The 20,673-nt window shown below is 39.8% G+C and overlaps 1 protein-coding gene across 2 annotated transcripts in view; it reads left to right on the plus strand.

The window, feature by feature from the left end:
- LOC102784913 (activin receptor type-2A) overlaps positions 1-20,673 on the plus strand; it is an 81,966-nt gene that overhangs the window by 50,520 nt on the left and 10,773 nt on the right. Inside the window, exons 5-7 of one of the 2 annotated variants that reach the window (XM_006792846.3) lie at positions 7,498-7,521; positions 15,959-16,102; positions 17,759-17,902. In XM_006792846.3, the coding sequence (XP_006792909.1) occupies positions 7,498-7,521; positions 15,959-16,102; positions 17,759-17,902 (312 nt within the window). The remainder of the gene's footprint in view (positions 1-7,497; positions 7,522-15,958; positions 16,103-17,758; positions 17,903-20,673) is intronic. The other variant, XM_006792847.3, reaches the window with a different exon arrangement.

The raw sequence follows: 20,673 nt of genomic DNA on the forward strand, positions 1-20,673 counted from the left end.
CCGCTGATATCTGCTTCTGTTTGATGGATGTTTGTTTAATGTTGGCGCCAACCCGGAACAAGTCGGCGAGTGGTGCGTTGGTGTGCATGTGGCTGTTCTGGGGCGTGTTTGACAGTCACACATGGATCAATGTTGCTGATACAGGTAGTCGCTCCCAGAGGAACAAACAAAGAGACTTTTGGTGTACTGGTTACTCCTGCATGCCTCTAGCTAGCTTCAAATGTCACCATTTAATGTACACCCTAATGAAATACTAAGACTGTAAATGGATACCTTTTCTTAGTCACCACGTTCATCGTGTTTCCTGATTTAACGCTGTCATAAACCTTACAGACACCCCTCAAATCCTCACTGTTTTAGGACTGAGAATAAAACCATTTCACCAAATTCCTGATTAATTTAGTTTCTGTGATTCGGAGGCTGTTTCAACCCGACAGCAGCAGCAATGTTCTCGGCTGCTCAGCAGCAGGGGAAAAAGAAAACCCATGCACAGCTTCCACAGTATGGAAGAGAGGAGTCAGGGACCTCTGCATTATTGATGAGGCTTTATATAGGCAAACAAAACTAAGCAGAGAGAGACGCTCGCAGCTCTGCCTCCGAGGGTGGTGGTGGTGGTGGTGTTGGCGGTGGGTGGGAGAATGGGGAGTGTGGGGGTGGGAGTGAAGAGAGACATGCAGTTCTCTTAACTTGGCTATTGTATCTGCACGGTGCTAAAGCACGGCAGGAAGAGGATGAAAAAGACAGCAACACAATGCAATCTGGATACAAATGGTGATGGAAAAACAACACCGCTAAGAAGCTTATGAAGCATCTTACCTGGGAGCAGATAAATGAATAAATAAACAACAGAAAACAAAACAAGATCAGCACTGGGGGGAAAAAAAGAGTGGATCAGATAACAAAAGATGATACAGAGGGTATTAGAAAAATGCAGCACCTATAAGATTTATAAAATCAGAGGGGAGTGAAATGAAATAAAATAGCCAGGGTGGAACAAATGGAGTCATGCTGCATGTGTGTAACCCTCTGTGTGCGTGCAGGAGTGCATTATTGCATGAATGAGTAGGTGTGCAAGGACAGGAGAGGGGAAGTAAAAGGAGGTCACTCAACTCACAAGGAATGTATTTAAAAGTCAGCTAATATGCATTTCTGGAAGAGGGCGATGAGGTAAACTCCACTCGCCCGCTGCGTGAAGGTGGGTAAAACAAACAGGAGGTGCGCTTGCAGTCCCCTCTGCAGCCGCTTTTGTGTCCGTCACTTATTTTGTAATTGATTAAACCTGTTTTTTCAATATAGGAGAGAAGAGAGGTGGGTGCAGCGGGGAGAGGAGATATGGAGGGATTTATTTCTGCTGCCTTTTTTCTTTTTTGTATGTGTGTGGTGCTGTTGATGTTTTTCAGTCACACCACGGGCGCCGCTTTAAAAAAATAAAAGCAGAGGTGACTCCGACAATCACTCAAACAGCCTGCAAAGTCATCAAGGACGGCTGCTGGCAATTCAGTTGTTGAAGGGGACAAAAAAACACCACAGACACCCTCTGTTACAACAGAGGTTACTCATTTAGGACGTGCGACACCTGCTCGATGAAGTGAGGCATTTAAAGGTCTCCTGTCTGCTTGTTAAGTGACGACATATCGACCCTGTTTCCGGGTCCACCTGTCTCCTGTGTTTGACGATGAGCCTCTTGTCTTTTAACCTGCTTTCCCTTTTAATTGTAATGAGTCCCACAAAACTGTTGAGGGATCTGTTTCAGAAAAGAATCACTCACATGGTCCCAACTATGCCGCTACATAGTATCTTTATTTTTCTCGACATATATTTGCGCCTCTATGAAATTAAGATCATCCCTGCTATACTGCGTTTACAGTAGCTAACCATAGCTCTGTAGATAGCCACCAGGTAGTAGCTAGTCGTTAGCTAGCCCACTTTCACTAACCCTCCAAACGTCGCTGATATTTCATCTTCTGTTTTATATCCAAAGTTATAGCAGTGCTGTATGTCAGACCATGGTATACCTGCTAATTAAGCGTTATTAATGCTCTTTTTCATAGATTCTTGGACTCCAGAGCAGCCACCCTGGTTATTGTATTGAAGCTCAAAGAATTTGAGTAGTTTCTGCCTCTAAAGGTAGCAAAAATCTGTTGTCTCCTCCGTCTTTAAGCCCTCTTTCTTCTAATTGGCTGCCCCTCGCAAATAGCTGGTGGGTGGAGCCTAATTTCCTATATCCGAGATGTCACACAGAGCTAAAAGTTGAAAAACGAACTAAAAGTTTGCATTTCCAGCAGTCTGAAGCCTGAACTTCATTATTTAAAATTTTGGTCATGCTTAATATAAGAATTTGTCTTTGTAAATGGCAGAGAATATGGAAGGCGGCACCGCTTCATCTAACTCTGGAAAGCAAACTTAAAAAGTATGCCAGAAAATTTCCAGTGTTGTATTATCTATGCAAAAGTGGTCCACGGGCGAATGAAAAATTGTCAACATCTTCCTCCAATTCGCAGTTAAAACACTTTGTCAGATTAAATTTGAATAATTTGTTTGGATTTTTTGAAAGAGACATCCATCAAGTGAAAACTTCTGCCACCTCATTTCATATCAGCTCTCAGTGACTCTGGGAAAATGTAAAAATCAGCAGATGTTTTATTCTTGGTCACGCTCGCATCGACACCCGAGCATAATGCGCTCTTCTTGGTCATTTATTATTAATGTGACAGCAACAAATTGGCCACACCTGTTGCCAGTTGGATTTCAGAGTGTCCTGTGTGTTTGGGAAGTCGTTCTAGTTATTAATCATACCTGTTCGGAGCATTTTCCCCGCTCCCTAACAGCATCCGTGTGCCAGCGACACTGCTTCATCTTGTAAAATGTCAGAGCTCTGCATCACACTGCGCACATTTAATCTGAATCTCTAATTAAAATGAGTAGCAATGCGATTATGTCATAAACAGGCAGCTGCAGTCTGAACAGACAGCCAGAGAGACAAAGACGTATATGTCTTATTAATATCCTCTTGAGTGTTTAAAACCCCTGAATCTGGACCTGAAAATGCTAACAGATCATTAACTGAAGCACTGATATGTGAAATGAGGACAACAATAAAAAGAATTGCAGAGTCAGGAAGTGTTTTTGGAACAAACGCCCACTCGTGAACTACATATCTTTGAGGGCTTTTTTTCTGTTTGCATTCACACCACCAACAAAAATGTTAACGGCCCATTTGTGCACACTACATCGGTCACTTCGACCACAAGCAGTGATGTCACCACTGCTGAGGGCATGGGGACTCGCTGCAGTAATCTCCTGATAGGTGTCACCACACAGACAAAAACCTCCAGGTTTCTTCTTGTTCGAAGGGAGTTTCTCCTTTCCACTTGGGGACAGCACCTTGAAGTTAATCTTATAAATATAAATGAAATGAAAATTAATTCCACTTATGATTTGTGCCAGATTTACTAACATGCATTTGGCTAATATTTTCTGTTGCCTTTGTAAACCCTAGATTTCATACACATGTCACCTAACTATTAAATGGATTCTTTGTCAGTAGGGCTGTGGAATTAATAACAATTTGCGTACAATTGTGGCTTTATTGAGATGAAATATTTTTTTCTGCATGCTTTTAGTTTTTTGCAGTAGTGCTATCCTTATGTCTTTTCTCAAAAATGTCATATTCACTTAAAAGTGTTGGAGAGGTTTCAGTCAGCTCGACTGAAGATAACAGGAACTGTTCAGATTTTAACAGTAAAGCCACTTCAGCTGGAAATACTTCTTCATCAGTATTTCCAGCTGATCAGACATCTTAAAATCAAAAATGTTGTAAAATTAAGCTGATTGTGTTAATTAAAAACACTCTCAATATGCCTACATAAGTAAAGGTTCCTTGTTGCTCGGGGTTACCTACTCTATAATAGAAGCTAAAAGCCTGTCCCAAAGGCCCTGTGTTGAACATTTAGTACAAGGCAACACCAGTAATCCAAACACAGAAAGGACCAGTTGGAAGAATAGGTCAGTAAAATCTCTGAAGGGATTGTCTCACTATTCAAAGCTTTAAAATTTCAAATAAAATCCGAAGCTGACAGAAATCCAGTGAAAAGATTTTGGAAATTGAAAAGAGATGATTAGCGTTTTGGACTGATGGAAGTTGATTCAGAGACGATTTGTTAAGTAACTAAGTAACTGATTGAGAAGAGATGAAAAACACGAGCAGTTTTCTCCAGTTCCAGCTTGGAATTCACAAGAATCAACTTAGCAATGGTCCTTACGTAGATGGAAAAAAAATTAGATCCTGACAGGAAGCTGTCCAAGATAACCTCAAGGTTACATGAGCTGGATTTAACAGAGGAACTTGGCAAACCCAAGGCATTGTTTGATCTTTGATATGGTGCTATCTGGAACAGTTGTTACGAGTCTCTGTTTTGCTAAAATTTAACTGTGGAGAATGAGCACTTAACTTAGACCTGATGGCAGTCAGGCAGTTATTCAGATCAGAAAGGTCAGAAATAAAGACCAACCGGATGTCATCCGCATACAAATGGTAAATCAAACATCTGTTTAAGAGCCCTTTACTGAAAAGGAACGATTAATAGAGACTGAGAACATTTTGCCCATGAGATAATGCAGAGTATTGACAGATGATCTCAGATCAAACAGAACAAGGGAAGTATTGTTACCGGCATCTGAAGACATTAAAATTAAAGGAATTGAATGTTTTTAAAGGAAGATAAGACCATCAGCAACCAAAACAACAAACCCATTATTTAATCATACACTGACACCAAGTTGAACCTAACCAGAAACTGAAGGGTCAGCGAGAGAGATGTTTTCAGTCAGGATTTGAATAACAGGAGGCTGTTGCGTAGTTACAGAAAACTCTGTCCTGAATATTTCCTTTGTTTTGTGATTTTTGTTAAGAATTTCTGCACATTTTTAGCTTTGAACTTTTTCTCTCCTCAGCGAAGGAGCCTTCTAGTCATTTAAAGAAAAACACCATTAGTTTTCTCTGCTAGGTAATGAAACATGCAGTCTTCACAATGCAAAAGCAATTGTTCCCACTTAATGATCGTTATTGGATCCATTATCACGGCTGTGCTCCCTAATTTTACAAGACGAGGCACCAGAAATGAAATATACCTAGTAAAACAAAAAGAGCTCCGGCCTTCCTTTCTCATATAGGCGATTTGCATCAGTGTGGGTTTAGCATACAAAAAAATGTGTTGGATTTTCTGTTTAATTAGCCGTCTTCCCAAACCTTAAAATGACAAAACCCAGTGTGAAATGCAGAAAATTTCATGCGCCAAAGTCCTTCTGTCGCACTCTGTCATTATGTCATGATGGCCGCGGTCCATCATGGTCTGCATACTTGCCACCAAGCCTCCATTATTCACACCACAGTGCGAAGTGGAGGCAAACTGGAATTGATTCTGTCTGAGTACACAGACCCACAGCTTTCACACGAAGAGGCCTGGAGCTGCAGCATTTAAGCATAAGTCTAGCCTCTTTTCTTTTTTTTTCTTTCTCCTTCAACATGGGCCCTATTTTCTCATCTCTATCCATCTTAGCAATCGATTCTGACCAAAATCTCATCAATTGCTTTATTATGGAGCTACTTACATCTTGTTTGTCTGGGTGCAGCTTTCCAAAGAAGTCCTAAAGGATCAGTGGACTCCACACCATGTCTTATTAACTCATTTGATGCAAAAATGAAGCTGGCAGGTGCTGTTAGAGAAATCCAAAGCTGATATTGACCTGAATGTTGCTTTACTGCGTTTTCTTTTCTGTTTTCGTTGGACAAAGCAGCTGGCCTTTAAAATGTGTCTGAACTCTTACATGATAGAGTTTGTGTGTAGTGTTTGGGATCGTTTCATATCCAGACATGTGCTTCAAATATATAGTATAATTCTGGGGCTGCTGTGTGTCGGCTTAGGCAGAATTTTGACATTTCCAAATGGTCACCATCAGTCCAACATGTTAGGTTGGATGTGCTGATCCAAATCACCTGTTTTGGATTATTTTTGTTTTAAACCAAAAAGATAAAAGGCCGACATTACGCAGCATCTAAATTAGAAGCATTAGGGCGTCTACACCAGCTTGCCAGAGGGCTCGACTGCCTCTCTGGATGGCTTTACAAAGAATGAATTTTGTATTTAAATCATTATCAACTCAGATTTTGTAATAAAATCTCCCGTTATTTTTACACAGGAGTGAAATGATAAGTAAATGCTAGTATTTCTAAATATCAAGTTTTTTCAACTATAAATAAGTTAAAAAATATATATATATATATTTCATGTAGTTTAAAAAAACATGTCATATATTATATATATTATAGATAGTATGGCCCACCTGAGTTCAGATTGAGTCACATGTGGCCCATTGACTTCAGTGAAATAAACAAATGGCTGGGGGAAACATGTGCTATCTTATACTTGAGGCAGCTAGCTTGCCCATTGTACACTGTTATTTCAAAAGTTTTAAACTTTTAGGTTTTACTTGGCAGTACTTAATATCAACTACACAATAAAATCGTCTCCAGGAGCACTACATTTGTCTGTCCTACTATTACTAATGGGACTGTCCATCAGTCACTGTGTTAAACTATCAACCTACCCTCAGCTAAGGGAAAAGAAGAAGGCTTGTTCACCACATTGATTTACCAAGTTCATCGTCAGGAGGCAGAGCACTAAATTAGCATAACATAAAAAGCCCGTGCAAAAATTTAATGGTAATAGACTTGAGGGATTGGATGTATTAGCAACCAGTTGAAAAGTAGGGGGAAAGACAAGAGAAGTAAAGTTAAAAAAGGGAACCTTATGTAAACTAAGCAGATTTACCAGTTCTCATAGTCCAGTGCTTAGAAAAACTTGATCACACTTTGTAAGTAATATTTATCACTGAAATTTTACCAGCGCCTAAAACTAACCAACTAGCTTTACGCTTCCAAACTTAACTTAGACCTTGTTGGATATATTGATCCAATCTCCCAGCCCTAGTTCCACGTCTATAAGCATCTATTTCAAGATAAAAGCAGCCTTTAGTTGAGAGAGGCATATTTTTCATGTCTGATTTCTCTGTAGCTCCATGTTGGTGTCCTCAGCTGAAGGTCTGACTCTCTGAGCTCAACCTTTCTGTCTCTTACATGACTTCTGTCGGGAAAGTTTTGTGTGTCTGACATCAGCGTGCTGTTGCTGTTAACTTGTGTTTGTTTGGCTTCACTGTGATCTTCTGTTCTTTTCACACATCATTCAGTCTCTATTTTCAGCATCATTTTAAGTTCCTAAAATGTACCATCTTGCCTTTGGAACCATGCTTATTAACCTCTTCATGATCCATGTGGGATAAGAAACTAGAAGCCCTGCTCTGGAGCGCAAGAGGGGAACAAAAGGTTATTCAGGGCTGACTTATCATGTCCTGCTTTTTTATCTGCCTCTATTTCATCCACTAACTGAAAGAAGATAGCAATAATTTCTCTGTTTGCTTCTTATGTTCCTTTTCAACAAGCACGCCTTTCACATTATGGTGGAGGTAAGAGCAGTTTAAATGAAAACACTGTTAGTTTTCCCTCCTTTTTGGGTTCAGAGCTTGGTATGAATTCTCCACCTCAATCCCAGACCACCATTTTATGTCTTGTTTAGTTGACTTTTCTTTTTTGTGCCTGAATTAATTGCATGGGTGGATGGTTGTGTATTTTTTTTTTTTTTATTGTTTCTTGCTGAAGATGCATTGTGCATGGCGGAAAATGGCCAACGCGGCTCTGAATGCAGCCCTCCTTTTATATTTTTCTTTGTATGAATGTCCACCTGTGATGTTTATGTAACACATTGTGTGTGATGTGACCCAGTTTCCAGAATGGTATCTGCTCAGACCTATGGCTCACCATTTTTCCATGCAGAGATGGCAGAGGTGTTTGAAACTGAAACTGCGGCTTGCTTTTCCATCTCATTTGCAGACTGAGGAGGAGTACAGATACGTTTTTACATAAGTAGGAGCTTTGCCACTTATCTGGAACATTTTTCAAGTGAGAGAGTGTAAATTGCTTAAGTACAAGGGAAGCATAAGCCTCTTGCAAATGTACCTTGGCTCAAAATTTAACAAATTGGAGTCGAAGTATGGCGCCAGACCTTTCTGGGGGGGAAAAAAAGTAACTCACTAAATAACTCGGGGATTTTAGTGCCTGGCCTTGCTCCTTTAAGGTCATGTCAACAACTTTTTGTTGTTGACATGGTCTCAAGCTTTACGGCCATATCAACAACAGGAAATGACCTTACAATAATGGAGTTTTAGCCAGAATACCTTCTCATTGTCCTAAAACCAAGCTTGGCATTTTGGTTTTGTTAGATCTACTTATCTGCACCTAAACCCAGGACACCCAAACCAGACTGAAAGACCTGTTTTGATGTAATAGATGAAGGTGTAACTTGATTAGGCCATAGGAGATGGTTGAGGGTTGGGAGGAACGGCGTGAAGCAGCAGATTCTGTTTTCCTGTTTCCTGTGGTCTGCTGACTAAGTGTAATGCGCCCCCATTTGAGGCCACAGCGCCCTGCAATCGGACAAGGGATCCGGTGACTCCCACAGGACGCCCGGCGGGCTGGGCCCCCTCGTCAGGCTGAAACCCAGAAGAAAGACGAGTTTTCAGAAACGATGGAAAAAAGAAGAGCGTCCTGCAATGACAGGTCGTCTTCAGGATTGTGTCTGATGCTCATCAGGCAAATCCATAGTGGCTTATATCTTCAGGGTTTTAAGATGACGTTCTCATACGTTTTTGTTTTTTTGCCAACACTGGGGTTTTGAGCGTGACCACATCCTTCTGTGATCAGAGTGAGCATCAAATACTTTTCAGTTTCACTGTAACCCAACACAGGCGAGGCTTAGGAAAAGTTAATACCATGCATGTGTTTACTGACGATTTATTGATCACATCAACACCAAATCAGTTTTCATTTTCAGTCAGAACAAAATGTACCAGAGCTTATTGTTCTGACAAATTACTATGCACGGTAAAATGGTCCTGAGCTGATTTAAATACTGAACAGAATCATAATCAGTTATACTGCCAAGAGCGATAGATGCACTGGAGTTCTTCTTGATTGCTTTTTTGCAAGCTTATGTAACACAACAACTCTAATTATACTTTTATTGTCAAATCAGAATCGGAATTTAAAATGTTGGATTACAAAGCCCAGGAAAGACACAGGAATTTGACTTGAGACAAATTAGAAAACTGTTTTGTAACAGTGAACAGAGCTCGTGTCCTTGTATTATAGCCTGATTTTATTACCGAAACCATGATCAGAATAACAATCATGTCAGAAAGTGAGCTTAAAGTGGACATGTTTTTCTCGTTTACAGCTCCTCATTTATATTTTCGGACTCAAATAGAGTAGCTTTGTGTGATTCCAAGTTGAAAGTAACCCTTAATTCAGCCCCTCAACTCATCTTCTTTCTGAAACGAGACATTTTCAGAAACTTTCATCTGATTGGCTGTCCCATATAAACACGAGGTTTGAACAGCAGGTAGGTCAGGCTTTTGTGCCCTCCTGACATCATATAGAGCAAAGAGTATTAAAAACTCTTACTTGTATTTACTCTGACCTCATCATTTTTAACTTTGCTTTTCATGTTTATTATGAGCATCCACTTCTGGAACGAGATATATTTAACAAGAAAATACGCATAATAACTCCTAGAAACTAGAAACTCCTTTCACCTCTTTTCTGGCATAAAGAGTCCTTCAATAGCAAGTGTTTGTTGACCTATTTTCACTGAAAAGTGTCCCCACTCATATTTACTGCTAAGCTATTCTGTTTATCCTTTTTTTCGCCCCCGTTCTACTTTCCTGATTCTGGAAAGAAATGATAATCTTCACCCCACCTTCTCTGGACCTCGTCAGATGTTGCGTTGTCGTAAGGCAGATTCATAGTCTTACATTGGTATCTCTGTACACAGAGTGAAACCAGTGTTGAGGCTATGGTTTCACATACAGTCACTCAACAAACATCTGATGGCTTGGCATGGGTTGGAATGGAGGTTTGAACCAGAAAGGGAATTAACCAGTTACCACGGAGAGAAAGAAGGCTGAACCATTTCTCTTTAACACTTTGTTGTTTAGGTCATGGTAAAAATCAAAACTTTAAAGTCTTGTAATGCTCATTTTCTAAGTTATGGTCCCCATTAGAGTCAAAAAGGATGATGAAAGCAAGGTATTCTTGAGTCAGGCTCACCCCTCAGTGGTCTCACAATGTTTTAAAACACCAAGATGGCAAAAATGCTCAGTTTAAATATATAGTCAGTCATTTTTCTGATGCATTCTCATAACCATTAAAAATATAAAGTTTTATACATACAACATACAAAGTTTTACAGCCTCTTAAAGAGTAAATAGATATGAATACACATTGACAGCTGAGGTAAACAGCAGACTGACAGCCTACAGCCACTACAGATGAACGGCAGCCAGAATAGGCCAGGCCTACAGCAGCCACTCTAGCTAGGATTATGTACTTGAATGGGAATGTTTACTCTTAATAGTTAGATTTCTTTACACAGGCTTTGCATACACTTGCAAAGTCAACGTTGAGGCATGACCTTCAAACAGCCTTTAAATAGGTTAGGATCATAAATCAGATATAATTTAATTCAGTTTTATTTATACAGGGCCAAATCACAATAACAGGCGCTTTATATTGTAAGGTAGACCCTACAATAATACATACAAAGAAAAACCCAACAATCATATGACCCCCTATGAGCAAGCGCTTTGGCGACAGTGGGAAGGAAAAACTCTCTTTTAACGGGAAGAAACCTCCAGCAGAACCAGGCTCGGGGAGGGGCGGCCATCTGCTGCAATTGGTTGGGGTGAGAGAAGGAAGACGGGATAAAGGACCTGTTGTGGAAGAGAGTCAGAGATTAATAAAACACACTAGAGAAAGGAGGACGCTGTTAAACAGAAACTTTTACTTGCATATACATTAAAACATCCAGCAGATACTTCCAAAACAAGATAGACTAATTCACCTTGTCTTTTTTATTTTGTATTTTTTATTATTCATGTTAATCTTGTCAAAATGACGTTAACGTCATAACCGCATTAACGCGGCAAATATCCGTTAGCGAGTTAACGTGGATGGCGCTGTGCGTGGGGCTGCACAGCGTCAACGCATTAGCGCAGTTAAGTCGTTAAAGAAGGAAACCTGACTAAGAGGGAAGCAACACAGACAGATGGGGGAAGACATTAAATTCAGTTAATTTCAGTTAACAACAATAATTGAATGGTTTTATATATAAACAAATTCCTGTTACCGAGGTGTCAGATACATAAAGACGTTCAGTTAACCGTAGAATACAGTACATAATTGTGAGTAAGGTCGTCACAGTTGGTAATGAATCTGTGTCTGATTATACACAGTCCAACGTACAAAGACAGTGAACAGAAGCATTTATATACAACAAGTTGTCCCCATCAATTTCTGTTGTACACAAAAAGAAAAAACACTGCTTATTTTCTATTATTTCACTCATATAATTAAAGGTTCTTATGTGATGCTATAGAACCACATCACACTTTCAATCATATCTCCTGCCCGCTGCTGCTGCAGGTTGATATAAAAGTCCAGACTGGGAGAAATCAGATTTCTGTCCAGTTATTCTTTAACCTATCCCACCTGCCAAATCCTTCGACTTTAGTTAATAATATCAGTAAGGCTCCGCCGCCAAACTGGAAGCTAGCTTTCTGTGAGTACAGTACGTGCTTCCCAGTCATGGACCAGGCATGTAAATGATTTGTTAAAAAAAAGAAGAAGTTTTGAGTCCATCGGATCCTCATTGAAAGTTCATGCCTATATTTAAAAACAGTATCAAAAACAGATGCATAGAAACATTTGTGTGAAACTATACTTTGATTATTTTGCTCAGTACAATGTGTTCTTAAAAATGTTTTCAAGCTGCCATCTAGAGAGCGTTTGGGCCGCTCTGAAATCCAACCTCTGCACCGTGGTGGGTAATTTTCCTCGTCATTTGGCTGGCATTTGGTGTGAAAGCAGTGTGCAGACAGCAGGTCTGCCTCACAGCTCTCTGTTAGAGGGAAAAGGCATTAAGTAAACACACCAGTTCCCATTCCAATCCTCCATTCCCCTCGCACTGCCCAGAAGAAATGGGCAGCCTGCTCTATATATCAGCAGCAATTATTTCTTTTCTTTTTTTTTTCTTACACGCTTTTAGACGTTGCAAATTGAAAACACGATCCCTGGGAAGCAGCTTGGTCCTAGAGAAAAGGCCGTTTGACGTGCACCTTCTCGAGACAGACCTCACGACTGCAACACGTCTGCATCATAAATGTCTGTTTTCAGACCTCAACTTTAATCCATTTGATGGATATTAAGAGGTTTCTGTGGAATTTTTGGTTTGAGCTGCAACGTTATTATAGTAAATTAAAACTAGGTGTGAATGCAATGCTAAAGTTAACTAAAATAAAAATAAAAATTTGACCTTTAGGGAACAAAACTTGAAACAATTTTGTGAGCTTGGGAAATTAAAATCAAAAAAGTCTAAAACTAACACTGAAACAGTGAAAAACTAAAAGATTTTCAAGCAACAAAAACTAAAGAAGATCCGCTCTATAAACTACCTGAAACTAAATTAAATTAAAAGAAAAGTCAAACGTTAAATTTAAAAGCATGAATTAGAATGAAATAAACTATAATAGCTCTTGTTAGGTGCTAATAACACAGCCAGTCATACAGTCATGTGAAAGGTTTCACCAGACTCTGCACTCTTGTAATAAATGCAGTTTCATTTTGCTTGCATAATTGAAAATAAAGAGTCTTGAATTCAGTAGAGCCACGTTTAGCAAAAATAACTTGAAGTAATGATTTTCTGTGTAACTTTATCAGCCTCTCACATCACTGTGGAGGAATTCCAGCCCGCTCTTCTTCACAGCATTGCTTCAGTTAATTGAGGTTTGTGGAGGTTTGCTTATGCACAGCTCTCTTCGGGTCCCACCACAGCATTTCAATCATGTTGCGGTCTGGACTTAGACTGGACCACTGCAGGACCATTCTGTTGTAGATTTGCTGCTGTGCTTGGGATCATTGTTCTGTTACATGACCCTGTCAGATAGACGGCCTCACATTTGACTCTAGGATACTTTGGTATACAGAGGAGTTCATGGTCGACTCATTCACTGCAAAACAAATCCAAATCATTACCTCTCTACCACCGTACTAACAGCTGGTATGAGGTATTTGTGCTGATGTGGAGCTGTGCATCATGACCAAACATCTCCACTTTGGTCTTGTCTGTCCAAAGGACATTGTTCCAGAAGTCTTGTGGTTTTTCAGATGGGGGGTTTAGAAACCTGCTGCCGTGATCTTTTAGAGAGAATAGGCTTTCTCTTGTAACCCTTCCAAGCAACCCACACTCATTCAGTCTTTTTCTAATTGTACTCTCATGAATTAACATTTAACATGCTAACTGATGCCTGTAGAGTCTGAGATGCAGATCTTGAGGGGGGGGGGGGGGTTATGGTTACCTGAACATTGCATGGTCTCACCTTGGAGTTAACTTGTTGTAACTTCCAGCAATCTACCAAAACTTGAGCTTTAGTAGAGGTGCTCACACTTGCTGATAAACAGTTAATGAAGTGCATTTGATTAGCAGCACTTGGCTGCTACTCCCCCTCTTAATTCCTATGGAAGCCGTAAAGTTGGGCCAGCTATCAATAATGGATTTAGCCTACAGCCATGTGGTTTAAAGCCAGCCGATGTCCCTGGCAATGGATGTGCCTGATGGAAAACCTGGACAGCACCTTATTTGTTTCATAAAGGTGCTCGGAACATAATTCAGACACATACAATTGTGTGTAAAAATGGCTGTACTTTCTGAACAGGTAAATGCAATGAATCAAAACCAGAACTGTGCACTTGAATCATATCTTGATTGTTTGATTTAAAACCCACTGTGGTAGTGTACAGAGGCAAAATTAAACAAGATTAGCTCAGTATGGACCTGACGAAGGATGCGTTGTAGGCGTGTGTTCACTAGATAAAAGTCCTCTTGCACTGCAGAAGGAACAACACTTAATTGAATTTAATTTGTTTGTAGCCTTTCTTCATCTGCATCCATAGATTTAATTGTATGTAGTTAAAAAATAATTTGATGTATGCAAAATATTTCTGTGAGCCGACCAGACAATCTGCCACTTTTTGTTTGCTTTAAAGTCAACTTCTCCAAGAAAAAGAGCCAGCTGAGGTTATTTTGTTGTGTTTCTAAAAACTTTGTTGATTTACCCCCACCCTCTCAAACTGTGTCTTGTGCTTGCCAAAACGTAATAAAATGATGAGATTTAGTGAAATGCACTTTAAGGCTTCTTCAGCCACACAGTAGCGCTTTGTTTTGTGTGCACTAAAGGCCAGAGTTCAATTTCATCTTGATAAAAATCTAATTCATACATGTTACTAGAGGATATACAGTTTGCTCCTGTAACCACAGTAATCTTGCCGTAGCCGCTTCCTTTTTTTTTTTTTTTTACTGCTCCTGCTGTTAAACGCTCCTTGGCATGGGCTCATTTTTAACAGTTGGTGTGCGGCTTGGATCTGGCTCATGTTTGTCTTTAAGAAAGGTCGTATGCCAAAAACCCTGGATGGTAAATCCAGAAATGAGGTAATATTTGTGCCCTGAAATGCACGTTTTCTTTTCCTTCTGTAACCTCGTCGGTGAGAGCAGCGCTCTTAAATCTGTTAAATCCAGCAGAAACTCAAAAGAGAAACCTTTTCTTTCTTTTACGTGAGCTTAGCGAAACACTCGGAGTGACACGAGTGCACTCCTGATATATTATCGTCGCGTCTGAGTGGATCCTGCAGGCCTCGGGGTCTTGAAACTTGCTGCAGCTCATCAGGCGCCTTGTAAGCCTTCAGTTCAAGTGAAAACATGAACATCGCGAAGGGAAAAAAAGCTCCTTTTTTTTTCTTCTTCTTCTTTTCTTACTGACAGCAGAGGCATGCAGCTAAAGTCGAGGTTTTACAGCAGCGTATCTGGTTTCATCAAACGCCATCAGTCATGTGCTACTCTTTCTCCTCTACCTTTTATCCTTTGGAAATGTGACTCCTGCACTGCATGCTTCTTTTTAACCTTCTTCCCCACCCTCGTCCTCCTCCACCTCCCTCTCACGCGTGCTCTCTCTCTCCAGGTCTTGCTATCCTTGCTCGCCCTCTGTCCTTCTCTGTGAAGTCACATGTGAAAGTGATCAGCTTAATCCCGATCACCAGCTGTGTTTAACCTACTTTAGATTTGGAACACTTGGCTTTACTCGCTTTCACTTTTGTTTGTGTGGGATTAGCATGAACGCACAGCACACGCATGCGGTCTGACCCGCCGCCTTTGGCTCTTAAATGTTTTTATTAAATCCATAATTAAACCCTTGCCCAATTTCTTTGTGTGCCTTGCTCAGCGGTTAATCTTCCAGGTTTTGTTTTGTTTTTTCCAACCACCGCCAGCGCACACATTTCATCTGCTGTTTGTCGGATTTAAACTGGCAACCCTCCAGTTACAAACCCGCTTCTGTAAACTTGAGCAAATGCAACTCCTCGGGGGGGTTAATTGAATTTAAAATGAATGTATCCGAACCCTGCTCGGTATGCCGTGTCCACACGGTCATATGGAGGCTAAACTTAAATGTGCAGCTCTCCTGAAGCGGACTTTACCTCATTAGAAACAACAGAAATTTAAAAGTAAATAAAGCACCGAGGCACCTCTTTGTGGAAGAAGTCTATAAATGTAAGTTGTAAGATTTAAGATGTGGAGACGTTGGCAATTCTGCTGGCCTAAGCTGCTCAGGCACGCTGTCACTGTGAGCCAAACAGCCCGGTCACCTTCAATGTAAGCCCGGTGCTATTTTAATGCTCTGCACAATAAATAAATAAATAAAAAGAATAAAGAATAACACCCGCGTCTCTGTCTCTCTGCAGGATCCCGGACCCTCACCCCCGTCCCCAATTCTGGGACACAAACCTCTGCAGCTGATTGAGGTGAAAGCCAGGGGGCGCTTCGGCTGTGTGTGGAAGGCGCAACTGCTGAACGAATACATGGCTGTTAAGATCTTTCCCATCCAGGTACACGTGCTGATGTTTCTTCTTTTTGGTTTTTTACTACAACTGTTACATTAGCCTGACAACTCTTACACCCCCACAAAGTAAAGCACTAAAGGAAAAATGTTCACTGTCTTATCAAATAAAGGCAAAACTAAATTTAAAAAAAGCAACAACTATAAGAAGTAAAGGAGGTTATTCAAAAACACACACATTGTGAGTATTAATCATTTATCAAATGCCTGTCCACATATCTTCACTAATGACTGTAGCCTGTCACTGCTGCCTTCATATGTCATGTTTGATATATGACAGTTTATTCAATTCAGTTTTATTCATATAGTACCAAATCACAGCAACAGTCAAACAAAATAAGGCCCTTCATATTGTAAGGTAAAAAACCTACAATAACAGAGATAAAACACCAACAATCAGACGAACCCGCTGTGATGAAGCACTTGGCGATAGTGGGAAAGAAAAACTCCTTTTTAACAGGAAGGACAGAGCCAGAGGGAGGGGCAGCCACCTTTTAGTCGCTTTTTTCAGAATAGAAATAAATACATAAGATTGAAGTGAAATAAATACTGTAGAAAGGGATTTATAGTAATTTAAGGTCTTAAAACAGTGGTGCCCAACATTTTTAACATCAAAGACATGCTGCTGTAGTTAATGAAATAAATATTTCAGCACATCTCTTAAATTGTAAGAAATAAATTGTTTCATTTGCACCGGTTTTAAGAAAAGACATTTCTGTTGCAGATAGTCGACAAAACAGGAACAGGATCCATTTAATTTTTGAATGTATGTTTAAGTCCAGAAATTTTCCAATACTGTCCAATTCTACTCTTTACCAGAGTGATTCTGGTCTTATATTTGACACTTATGGACATGTCTTTTCATGTCATTTAAACAATGACGGGCAGTGCGTGATTAAAATATTCACCTCACCTATTTTCTCTGATGGACTAAACTAATCAAAGCAGCTAAAACCTTTTTTGTTTGTTTTTTAACAATGCTGGAAATCTTTTAGAGCCAGCCTCTAGTGGCTGTTAGAGGAACTGCAGATTCCTTTAACTAATAAAAACTAAACTAAAACAAGCAAATCCACTCTGGGAAGTAGCTGAAACTAAAATGAAATCAAAAGGAAATACAAAGGAATAGAAACTGTACCAACTCTGGCTGTATGTGTTTTAATTTTCTGGGTAAAATCTAGTTTGGTTACAGGAAAATTCTTCTGATAAAAATTTAAAGATTTTTTTAATTGGGCTAGTGTATTCATTATTTTCTCTTCATGCTGGAAGCAGGGAATAAATGAAAAACAGCTAATTAAACTTGTAGCCAACAAGTCTGACAGCTTTTCTAGTGGAAACTTTATAACTCGTCCCCTTTTTTGTTATTTCTGACCTTTTGATAAGCAAAAATGTGTTTTATATTTGAGAAATATTATTGTGATTATTTGGGTGCCGAGTCTCTCTGTTATGAGATGAATTAGAGGTTCTCGGCTGTTTTGATAATGAGTAATAATAAAGCAGCATGTAAAACAAAGAATAGACTAAAATCAGTCTGCATCTCCCAAACTTTCTAACACTAGTCGTGACCTGGCTTGTACGTGTTTTTGTCGATTGGGTGGCACGGCGGCATGAATAACATCTGCATCTCTGCCTCTGTGCTCGTGTCTAGGACAAGCTGTCTTGGCAGAACGAGTACGAGATCTACAGCGTGAGCGGCATGAAGCACGAAAACATCCTCCACTTTATCGGCGTGGAGAAGAGGAACAACAACCTGGACCTGGAGCTGTGGCTCATCACCGCCTACCACGACAAGGTACGCCGAGAGGGCTGCAGAGATGCATATTCTTTTCTTTACTGAGTCATTTTCAATCTGAGTGCACTAAAGCAGAGTACACTATAGGAGACCGGACTGTATTTCTAAAGCATTTATTCCTCTATATGTTGTATATTTTCTCATTGCTTCATCAAACCTCGCACTTTGGGGACGTCTCACACCTCCAGGCTCGATGACCTAAGCTTCATGCTGACCCTTTAGTCTGCTTTATATGCCAGGCTTTTGTATACTACACTGTGGATCTATTTCAAACCAGTTTCAGGATGTTTTTACATTGATACGTCATTTAGGTCTAAAAATTGCTTTATGAGTTCAGCTTGATTTAAGACCATCAGATAAAGAGGAGCGAATAAGACAAACAAAAGAAAAACAAAAACGTTTAATTTTGCTTTTTCTGGGGTATCTTAAGTGCAATCACTGCTTTAGTTCATTAAAATAAACAGGCTGTTGCTTATGTTAAGTAGCAGGCGTGCTCACGGGGGCAGCCTTTGGGTTTAAAGACTGCAGTTTCTCTAGTGGCCAGTAGAGGGTGACTACATAAGTGAGTCAGTACCCATAGATTGCTATGTTAAAATGTCAAAATTTATAGCTGATATAAGCACGTTGGCGACCTGCTAGACAAAGCAGTTTTTGTCTCTATAGCCAGTTGTCCTAAATTAAAAAACAAGGTGACTGTTTTTATAAGTCATCTATTTATATTTTAAAAAGTCTTTTTAAGTTTGCATTAGTCAGTTGTAATTATTTTATTTACAGAGCTTCTTGATCCCTCTGTGATGTTTTTGGCTCTATCTTAGTTTAACTGTTAAAATTCTTATCACATTTTATTGTTTTGCTTTTGCTTTGTGGAGCAAACGAACCCACATTTTTGAGTTAAGTCATAATTTCAAGTTTTTTTGAACCTTTATTTTGAGTTAAGTTGAACTTTTGAGATATTCAAAATTGGAGTTGCATCTAAATTTTGATCAGTTTTTTAGTTACTGCATTGAATTTCAATGTGCTAACCCACAATCTTAAGTTGTCAAGTTGTAATTCTGAGATAAATAACCCAAATATATAGTTCAACTTTTGAGATGCTAACCCAAATTTTTGAGTTACAAAAACTTTTTATGTAACTATAAATATATGATAAATTTTCTTCAGTGGCAGAAATGCGCTTCCATAAAGTATAGTTACTTCTGTCTTGAAAAAACAAACACAAAGGTTTAAAACACTAGTGTTCGTTACTGATGTCATTGTGGCCGTCTCCATCCTTTATATACAGTCTGTGGTAGGATCCCTAATTTTTTCTTGTTGCTACCCAAGTAACATGTTGAGCTGATGGTCTGGATGTCTATACGACCTTATTTTAGTGCCATTTTGAACTGTGTCAACAAGTCCTGATAAGAGTCCATGTTTACTGAGCATTTATCCATATGTATCCATATCCTGTTCTGTTTTTTTTGTTCTCAAATTTATGATATACACCTGCATTTAAACCTGGCACAGCCACTCAAACCTTTAAAAAAATAGCTGTAAGATCAATTGATCAAAGCCGGTATACATCTCAGTAAAACAGTTAAAACTCAATAAACTTGGGCTCAAGTTTCCACAGCTGAAGAAAAGGTTAGAAACCGTTGCAAGTCTTGTTTAAAAAACATCCAACTGGAGCGCTTCAGGTCTGTTTTCCAGTCACAGTGTACTACAGCACATGTAAAACAATTCTCTGATTTCCTGCCTGATTTCTCCCACTAACTGGGTTGTTTGTGTCCATGTAAGCTCAGCATATTGCTGAGCTTAGTGTATGTTATTGAGTTGTTTGCTGGGGGGTTTTTGTGGGGGGCAGTTGCACACAGATCTAAAAAGCTCCAGGGCGACCATCTAACAAAGTTGTAAACACTGGTAAAGAGGGGGAAACATGCATGAAACCTTTACTTTTTTTCGATTCTGTTTGGTGCCTTAAGATCGAATCTATAGTTACAATACGCCTCATGTTGCCTTTTTTTTCTTTTCTTTTTTTCTTTTTTTTGTGCCGAGAAAGTGGGTTTGAGCTGTGTTAGCCCCCTTTTGTGCTCCACTCACCCTCCGTGCTGCAGGCTTTGTAGCATTCGGGGCTCTAAGTGCCTCTGTGTTTTGAGAGTCATTACCAACCTAGTGGAGAGTGATTCTTGTACGCTTGGCTTGCCCAAAATTTCCCAGCCAGACCGAGGATTTGAATCGGCGTTCCTAAGGAGCCTTCATCGCGTGAATAAAGGTTGAAAAATTAAAAGCTTGTGGGTGTGGCGGTGAGGCTTTAACACTCACAATACAACTCTTGGAAAGGCACTCAGCTCTGGAGTGGAGTGAAGCTCTCCTAGAGGGAATAACACTGGAGCTTTAAAGGAGGAAACTGTAATTATTCTGCAAGCATAAGTCTTTAAGCTTTGACCTAAAAAGAGCAGGTGTCGAAGTGTTGGCGTCTGTCGCAGCTGATTTATGTTTGATGCATCTGAGCAGCTTTATGGTGTGGAGCCGTGCACATGCAGCAGCTTGCCGAAGAAAAAAAATCCCTGTAATTTATATCTTTTCATATATTTCCACCGCAAGGATATTAAAAGCTGTCACGCAGAATATGCACGCACGCACGCACACACACACACACACACACACTGTGGAAAGCTTTCATCTGAAGCTCAGCTGATGATGTGTTGGAGTTGCATGCCCTCTAGTGGTCACTCAACACAACTACATTTGCCTTTGGCCTCCACTGGTGACCTTGTGTTGTGTTGACATTC

The sequence above is a fragment of the Neolamprologus brichardi genome, chromosome 23 (assembly GCF_056152115.1).
Source record: "Neolamprologus brichardi isolate AB-2024 chromosome 23, ASM5615211v1, whole genome shotgun sequence".
In the NCBI taxonomy this organism is placed as follows: Eukaryota; Metazoa; Chordata; class Actinopteri; order Cichliformes; family Cichlidae; genus Neolamprologus; species Neolamprologus brichardi.